Below are 9,973 nucleotides of genomic sequence, written 5' to 3'. Positions count from 1 at the left end.
GGAATAAGGTGGGCCTTTTTTCCACACCTGACCCAGAGGCTGCCTTCCAAAGCCCCATTTATACCTGGTTCTAACAGGCATCCATTGTCCTGATCTTGTCCACATTCAGATTGTGCCCACAGGTGTAGACATTATTATACAAGAGACAAAATTCACTAATTCTAAAACACAATGACATCATGTCTTAAATGTAAAACTATCAATGACTCAATAATCCATGCCTTCTGGGAATGCTACAAAGTTCAAAAGTTATGGTCATTATAAAGTTGGCTGTCAGAAGTATTACAATGTAAATGTACTTTTAATCCGTCTGTCTGCATATTTCAAGACATGTCATATGTGGATGCAGTGAGATACCTGATGGGTTGGACGATACTCTTCTGGTCAATTATCTTGAAAAAAACGTATATACTTAAATACTGTAAATGAATCCTCCATCCTTAAGACAATGGAAAAATCATATGCTTCACAAAATGCTGCAATTTGAGGATGTGGCGGAGAGTTGTGCAGGCACTGGAGAGAGAACAGGTGGGTCTGGGCAGGTGTGAGGTTGATGTTTATCTGCGTCTGCATGTTAACTTTTGTATGTTTTGTATGATAAAAAATATATATATCTTACAACAACAACAAAAATAATGTAGACAACATCAGGACAAAGGAGCCATGTTGCCACCAGGTATAAACGGGACTATTGTCTCTCTTTCTGTCCGTCTGTCCGTCTGTCTGTCTGTCGCTCACTCTCTCGCTCTCTCTGTATCCCCTCTCATGTTTGTGTGTGAGGAGTTTGTGAGAATGAAAGTCGTTGTCGTGACATAGTTTCTGCCTAAGGGGCTCAGAGCATCTGGGTATGGCCCTGGCCACCCTCCCCTTCCTGGGGACACTCATCACCTATTTCTTCCCTGCCTGGAGGGTCACCAGCCTCACCACTATCACCTCCAACGACACCTCCATCACCTCCAACGCTACCTCTCAGGTGATCTGGGAGGGTTTACTTATGAACTGTGTGACCCAGAGAATGGCCCGGATGCAGTGTGACAGCAGCAACATGATCCTGGCCTCTCCACAGGTCCTGCTGGCTGTCAGGGTCCTGTTCATCACCGTCCTCTTCGTATCTCTGTGGGGCTTTTGCATGGCGGCGCCGGGACGGAGGTGTGGAGAGTACAGCGAGGACGGCGAGGAGATCGAGGTCGGAAAAGCCAGGGCGGAGTTCACTAACGGGATCCCCTTCATTGTTTGGGGGCTCCTTATCCGCATCACCTGGGTAACCGTCAACATTGCCCAAGGCCGAGATCGCTACAGCAACCAAGCAGGGGAGATGGAGATGGTTGCCTCGCTTTATCACCGCCACACTCCTCTTTGGGGTGAGATTTCTCTGCAGCCCCTGCCCTCTAATTGGTCAGTGGGAGGATGAGCCTGGCGATATGGAGGCCAGCGTTGTGCCTTACGACGACAATACTTTACAAATTATACGCATTAAATGAAGAGTTTTAGATTATAAGGGTAAACCTGCCGAAATGTGAGAACAGGGCTTCTGGCATGAGGACAAGCATTGTGATATGAAGACAGGGATTATGAGGAAAACCTACGCAAATCTCCCAATAGTAAATGTTTATATGTGGGTAAGGTACACTACATGACCAAAAGTATGTGGACACCTGCTTGTCAAACATCTCATTCCAAAATCATGGGCATTAATATGAAGTTGGTCTCCCCTTCGCTGCTATAACAGCCTCTAATCTTCTGGGAAGGCTTTCCAATAGGTGTTGGAACATTGCTGCAGGGACTTGCTTCCATTCAGCCACAAGAGCGTTAGTGAGGTTGGGCACTGATGTTGGGCGATTAGGCCTGGCTCGCAGTCGGCATTTCAATTCATCCCAAAGGTGTTCGATGAGGTTGCTGTCAGGTCTCTGTGCAGGACAGTCAAGTTCTTTCACACCGATCTCAACAAACCATTTTTGTATGGACCTCGCTTTGTGCACGGGGGCATTGTCATGCTGAAACAGGAAAGGGCCTTCCCCAAACTGTTGCCACAAAGTTGGAAGCACAGAATCGTCTAGAATGTAATTGTATGTTGTAGGGTTAAGATTTGGAACTACACTGGAACTAAGGGGCCTAGCCCGAAGCATGAAAAACAAAAACAGCCCCAGATCATTATTCCCCCTCCACCAAACTTTACATTTGGCACTATGCATTGGGGCAGGTAGTGTTCTCCTGGCATCCGCCAAACCCAGATTCGTCTGTCGGACTGCCAGATGGTGAAGCGTGATTCATTGCCCCAGAGAACGTGTTTCCACTGCTCCAGAGTCCAATAGCGGCGAGTTTTACACCACTCCAGCCAACGCTTGGCATTGTGCATGGTGATCTTAGGCTTGTGTGTGGCTGCTCGGCCATGGAAACCCATTTCATGAAGCTCCCGACGAACAGTACTTGTGCTGATGTTGCTGCCAGTGGCAGTTTGGAACTCGGTAGTCAGTGTTGCAACCGAGGACACACAATTTTTACGCGCTACACGCTTCAGCACTCACCAGTCCTGTTATGTGAGCTTGTGTGGCCTACCACTTCGCAGCTGAGCCGTTGTTGCTCCTAGACATTTCCACTTCACAATAACAGTACTTACAGTTGACCGAGGCAGCTCTAGCAGGGCAGAAATATGACGAACTGACTTGTTGGAAAGGTGGCATCCTATGACGGTGCCACGTTGAAAGTCACTGAGCTCTTCAGTAAGGCCATTCTACTGCCAATGTTTGTCTATGGAGATTGCATGGCTGTGTGCTCGATTTTGTACACCTGTCAGCAACGGGTGTGGCTGAAATAGCCGAATCCACTAATTTAAAGGGGTGTCCACATACTTTTGAACATATAGTATATCTGATGCGTGAGAGGAATAGAGTGTGGTGTGGAGAGGTATGTTGAGGGGTGAGGGGAATAGGATGGTGATTCGATGGGTAGTAATGGGAGTTTGCCCTCAGTTTGACTTTGATCAGAGCATCTGAGATATGAGAGGACGTCAACTGGACTTTTAGAACTTCCTTATGGCTCATATTTATGACTCCTCTTAGTAACAATCAGTCTGGCACCCTATTGGGCACTGGCCAAAAGTAGTACATCATATATGGAATAGGGTGCCATTTGGGATGCAGCCACAGTCTCAGGGCCGGTTCCAGGCATAAGTGACATAAGCGGTCGCTTATCTTTTTTAGGAACTCAGTCGGGGTCTCAACTTACTGTTGAGAGTAAGAATAGTAGAATACACCAGGTGCAATTTAGAAATGTGGTTGTGCATCAGCAGTTTTTCTTTAATGTCAGTCACTCAATTAGCCATGTTAGCTAAACATTTTTAGATTGGTAGGTAGTCTAGCCAGCAATCTAAACATAGTCATCATGGCCGAGTCCCTGACCTCCAGGGAGCCCCCATTGATTTTATTAGTCATTCTTACTCATATCATATTAACATATTCACATGGCATAAGTCATTACAAATATGTGTTTTAAAACTGCTAAAATGTCTCTCCATCCCATGGCAAAATGGGTAGAATTTCAGGAAATATGTTATACTACTGCAAAATGTTTTCTACATCCCGTGGCATAATGTGTAGAATTGCAGGACATTAACTCTAAAGCTGTAAACCACTAAAATGTTTTGCCCTGAGGTGGGGGGCCCCCAACCAAATCTTGCTTAGAGCCCCCAAAAGGCTAGTGCCGGCCCTGCACAGTCCTATTGAATACATAATAAGCAACTGCCATTTTAACTTTGGTATAATAATTATTATTATTACAGTGCTTCTCTATCCACACTGTTGTATATCTATCTGCCCAGGGACTACAGGTAAAAATTTGCCAGCTGGCTAAATCTGGCACATTTACAGAAATGTTGATTGATGTGCATTGTCCCTGTCAAATAAATACATGTGCACTTTTATCTACTGTATCTAGAGGTACTGTACTGTAGAGAATCTGTGCAGACTGGTCACCACTTTCACTGTCAACTTCAAGACCAGCTACAAATACAGGTACACCTAAACACCTTATATTCCTAGAACTAATTCTACAACCTGTAATATTACATGTATTAATTGTTTTACTCTACATGCATGTGTGCATGCACACGTGCACACACACAACCTGTAATATGACAATAAAGACACCAACTTGCTTCCTTATTTAAAGATTCACATAAACCTTTATGTTTTGTTCACCCAGACTGGCATTAGAACAGTCAAAAACTTTACATATTTATCTGTTTATTTTCTAAATCATTTTACATGAATGAATCACAATCATACATAAATCTGTTATACACGTTTGACTAATATGGTCATTCAAGTTCATCCTTTTTATCGTCCTGACGAACAGGACAGTTGTCTGCTGCTTAACGGTCCACTGCTGCTGTTTTTCTCAAAATATCAAATAATTCCTGGTACCTAACTATGATTGTTTTCAATTAAAATGGTCAAAAAGAAACAAAAATAGCTTCTTAGCAAAGAGCAATTTCTCAAGCAAGAATTTTGCTAGGACTGTCTGGGAGCGGTCTAAGTGGGGAGGGGAAAACTAGCTGTGGCAGTTGGCTTTGGAACTCTCTTTCTTATTGGTCTATGAACTAATAGGCCAAAACTCCATCTCACCAAAACAGGCCGAAATTTCAAGCGGTCTTTTCAAACAGTTCTTACACTAAAATGGCATTATTATTATTTTAACAATTTGACAGTATTATTCCACGGAAGCCCAAGGCAAAAAACAAACAAAAAAACATTAGACTCTTGGAATGATCTCATTTGAATGACTGAGTATCTTGTTCAATCGACTTAGTATCTCGTTTTAACTACTTAGTATCGTGTTTGAACGACTTTTTTATACTAAATCGTTCGAACGCGATACTAAGTCGTTTGAACAAGAAACCAAGTCGTTCAAATTAGGCCTCATTTGTTATGCAGCTTGTCAGAATATGTAATGGTTGCTGCAACCATTCATTCACTGATTCCATTGATATGATTGACAGTTCTTTGATAACCTAAAGCATGGCTGCTTTTGAATGCCAGAGCATGTAAGTGGGCGAGTGTGGAGGGAGGAGCAGAGTGTAACTGAGCAGATTTTTTAAAATGTTCTTCTCTCCAGCTCCGATTTCACTCTGGTACTGCTCAGCTACAAGCTTTGGGTATGTTCTGCCTACAATATTTTGTTTCCATTATCATGATTCTTTTAATTAGGTCTATTCAATTGTAATTATTTTGCCTACCCCACCCACAGTAGCCTATATTTTATATTGTACTTTCTAACATTAGGATATGTAGTTTCTATACTGAACAGAAATATAAATGCAACATGCAACAATTTCAAAGATTTTACTGAGTTACAGTTCATACAAGAAAATCAGTCAATTGAAATAAATTAGCTAGGCCCTAATCTATGAATTTCACATGATTGGGAATACAGAGATGCATCTGTTGGTCACAGATACCTTTAAATAAAAGTAGGGGCGTGGATCAGAAAACCAGTCAGTATCTGGTGTGACCACCATATCGCTCATGCAGCGCGACATATCTCCTTCGCATAGAGTTGATCAGGTTGTTGATTGTGGCCTGTGGAATGTTGTCCCTCTCCTCTTCAATGCAGTGCGAAGTTGCTGGATATTGGCGGGAACTGGAACACGCTGTCCTACACGTCAATCCAGAGCATCCCAAACATGCTCAATGGGTGACATGTCTGGTGAGTATGCAGGAAAGAACTAGGACATTTCCAGGAATTGTGTACAGATCCTTGCGAAATGGGGCCGTGCATTATCATGTTGAAACATGAGGTGATGGCGGCGGATGAATGGCACGACAATGGGCCTCAGGATCTCGTCACGGTATCTCTGTGCATTCAAATTGCCATCGATAAAATGCAATTGTGTTTGTTGTCCGCAGCTTATGCCTGCCCATGCCATAACCCCACCGCCACCATGGGGCACTCTGTTCACAACGTTGACATCAGCAAACTGCTCGCCCACACGACGCCATATGCGGTTGTGAGGCCGGTTGGACGTACTGCCAAATTGTCTAAAACGATGTTGGAGGTGGCTTATGGTAGAGAAATTTGTGCACAACATTTGAGATAAATAAGATTTTGGTGCATATGAAACATTTCTGGGATCTTTTATTTCAGCTCATGAAACATGGAACCAATACTTTACCTGTTGAGTTTATATTTTTGTTCAATGTATTTTGAAGGACTTCAAATGTATTAACAAATGTTTTAGGTATAAATATGCTCCTGTAAAATGTATTTTAATTTTTCTTGGAATAGAAACACCATAATACAAATCAATTTAATGAAGGGAAAATATTATAAATAAATCAGAAATAATAAAGTCTAGTATCAGCTTCTTTTCATCATTATAAGGGAATAAATAAGCTCAAACTGCAGCTGTGAAATGATTTGGGCACAGAAGTAAGCCCCAACAAGCTTCACATGTGCATTGAGCGTGAGAAATGCGCTCTACAAATTAAATATGATGAATATTATTATTATTTATATTATTATTATTATTAAGACAGAAACATACACATGTAAAAGCTTAATTACATAAAGGAATATTTGTGGGAATATAGCCATAATATTAAGAAGAGAAAGGAGAATGGAATACAGTATATTTGAAAAGCCTAAAATTGAAAAATACATTGAGATGAAGCCGCCCCTATGTGTGGATGCTATTTCTCAAAAATCTATTACATTTAAGTAGGGACCAGCACAGAGTCCAGTAGGACAGTGTCACAAGGCTCCATAGTCATAGGCCTACACTTCACAACTGTTGGAGGGAATGCACAGCCGCCCTTGATTGTGAATTAAATGTAGAATTAAATGTGTGCAACACAAGAGGTAAATAACAGTTTTCCATCAACAGAATTAGCGCGTGAATTTCAAGTTTGGGGAAGCTAATTTTCATCATAAAATTCACGTTTATAATAAAGCATTCCATGCATCATCGCGTTTGCAGACTCATTTAAGATAGCCGACTATTCGTAATGTGATGAGTAGATTGGATAGTCATAATTTAGGCTAATATAACTCAATCACTGTTTGCAAAAAAGACCGTTCAACAGAGTACAAATTACACCATGACAATGTATGGGCCTGATAATAAGGACGTAATTTAAACGGTAAAAATTATATCTGTTACAAAGCACCAAAAAGTGCTTAATGACATTCAGCGATTGCCATTGATTAGACCTACATTAATTGCTAACAAATTGACATTTTTTGTAGCCTGAAATGTCGGGACACCTGAAATGGGGCTGAAACTGTCCTGGGAAAAACGTAATGGTCAACCTAATACACATGGTCAACTACTAGAATAAGCTACAATGTGTATTACGATGAACTTCAAAGAGGCCTACAGGTAGCCAGTGATGTAGTGGTAAGAAAATAGGTGGGTAAACTCTGATTGCCGGTCAGATTTTTATTTTATTATTTTTTACAATTAATTTACTTGCGTTTACCCTCTACTAGGCCTACACCACTGCTGGTAGCCTACATTCTCAGCCGAGGCAATTTTACACACATGAATAGACGCAGAACAGGTTGCCTATATTAAATATAATACATGAGTTGAAACAAAACATGTTTTACACCCTAGTTCATGAGTTGTCCATAACTCATGAGTTAATGCTTGGAGTCTTCACAGATCGTGTGACAAAAAACACTACCTTTCTTTCCTTACATTAACGACATTTATGACGGCGTTATTTTTCATTATTAAGCATTTAACAATTGAATTAGAACATTGAACTTTAACCCTGTACGAATCATGGATCTTGGAGATCTCATTATGTTTCGACATGAAAACAGTCCCAAAAAATCCAAAATAATATTATTTTCATATTTACCACTGTAAAACATATTTACCACAACATTTTAAACAACAGGAGAATGGTTAAATTAGCATTATTTAGAGACCCCCCAAAGTTTGAAGGGGAGCTAATGTCTCATTGAGGGGAGCTGTTCAATGCATAGCTGAGTGCGTATAGCGTAGATTAGACCTAGGCTATATGCTAGCTTATATCAGATAAACGTCTTCTTTCTTTAAAGTGAAAAAATTAAAATGTGGCCTTTTATAAACCTATTTCATGCACTTCTACTACATTTGATATGACTGGAGACATTAACAGACTCTTTCTCAATAAGACAAATTACAAGGTAGCCTACTCTGCTGACACTGACAAACGGATCAATAAAAACGAGAAGGGGAGAGAAACTGGAGGAGGAAATATTGTCCAAAAATAAACTTTTAAGTGGCACTGACCTGACAATGATAAAGTGTGAATATGCGCAGTGCGCACTCACCGGGGATATGGCTGATGCCAATAAGAAACACTATAAGGTCAATTAGGTTGAGAATTTTGATAACTAAAATTGTTTTCATTGTATTCTCTTTAAAGCAATAGCCATTTACTTTCCAAACTATGTTTTCCCGCGATTGTATTTTGAAATATTGCGATATGCCTGGCTAGGCCTCTACTTATCACTGACTGTCTCAATTCAACAATCATCTATTTGGTATTTGCCGTGCGAGCTGCCCAAATTGCTTGCGCTGCCTTTCATTCCGACTGTAGGCAATGCGATTTAAAACAATCCATAACTTATTTGTTTAAAAGAAGCCAATGATCCTCTTTGGCCAAATCATGCTTTAGTAGCTTTTTTGAATGATTGTATTTATTTCTGTATAGACAGGAGTAGGCGAAAAGGCTATATAATTTTGCCAATTTAATTCAATTTACTTTAGGGAAAGCTTAGCTTCCCCTAGCCTTACAGACGCCCCGCCTATGTGTAGGGAGGTAAAGTGATATCATAAGGGAATAGCTTAACCTGCACCTAGATAGGACTTCAATTAAAATGTTTAGCTTGTTATAGCCTACAATTCACAATAACAGGAAGAAAAAAATACATTTAAACAATAAAATAAAATGAAGAGAAACTGTCATGATGACACTTCGTTTAATAGTTGAAGTGTTGGCTAATGGTTTACAGAAACATAAGGAAGCTATCCGATTTTAGTTCAAACTCAATACTAAGTCGCTCAAACAAGATACTAAGTCGTTTGAACGATATACTAAGTTGTTCAAATGAGATAATTCCAAGAGTCTAAGTTATTTAAAATGTTTTGCCTTGGGCTTCAGGGCTTCCATAATTATTCCAACCTCATAGTGTGGAAACATAATATATATAAACACAGGAAAATCTCGTTTTTGACTGCCCTAGGGCTTCAACACATCAGCACCCAACACACGGCCTCTCACTGGAATGTGTTTCAGATAGAAAGAGAGAAGCAAAAAGTGAGAGACAGAGAGGGAGAGACAGAGTGGGGGACAGTGGGAGAGAAGGGAGTGACTGCAGGAGAGAGAGAGAGAGAGAGAGAGAGAGAGAGAGAGAGAGAGAGAGAGAGAGAGAGAGAGAGAGAGAGAGAGAGAGAGAGAGAGAGAGAGAGAGAGAGAGAGAGAGAGAGAGAGAGAGAGAGAGAGAGAGAGAGAGAGAGAGAGAGAGAGAGAGAGAGAGGAGAGAGAGAGCGAGAGAGAGAGCGAGAGAGAGAATGGAGAGAGAGAGAGAGAGAGAGAGAGAATGGAGAGATGTGGGAAATACAAAAAGAGAGAGTAAGAACTCAGACATGTGCATGTACAAAGAATGACAGAGAAAGAAATTGCTGCTTAAACTTCCTACATTTCACCACACCTGGCTACATATGAATTATTTTGCATTAAGTTTCATAAGAAAGAAACTTTCGCAATATGTTACATTTCTCATACCGCTTTTTCATCCTGTGAAGAGATCTCCAAAATGTCCTAAAAGAAAAACAAAAAAATCAACATGGGATACCTTCTGAGCCCTGACCTAGCCCCAATTGCATATTGCTGATAATAACACTGTCGTAACGTTTAAAGAACCTAACACAAACATTGTGTGACAACAAGGACCGATTGGACAGGTCTGCTAGTATATGGGA

At 40.8% G+C, this 9,973-nt stretch overlaps 1 protein-coding gene across 1 annotated transcript; it reads left to right on the top strand.

The window, feature by feature from the left end:
* Positions 1–847: 847 nt before the first annotated feature.
* LOC121578945 (claudin-4-like) lies at positions 848–1,411 on the top strand. The gene has a single exon (XM_041893239.2). The coding sequence runs from the start codon at positions 848–850 to the stop codon at positions 1,409–1,411; it is 564 nt and encodes a 187-aa protein (XP_041749173.2).
* The last annotated feature ends 8,562 nt before the right edge of the window (positions 1,412–9,973 follow it).

This window comes from Coregonus clupeaformis, chromosome 13, assembly GCF_020615455.1.
Source record: "Coregonus clupeaformis isolate EN_2021a chromosome 13, ASM2061545v1, whole genome shotgun sequence".
Lineage (NCBI taxonomy): Eukaryota > Metazoa > Chordata > Actinopteri > Salmoniformes > Salmonidae > Coregonus > Coregonus clupeaformis.
This window is presented reverse-complemented; position numbering and strand designations above follow the sequence as displayed.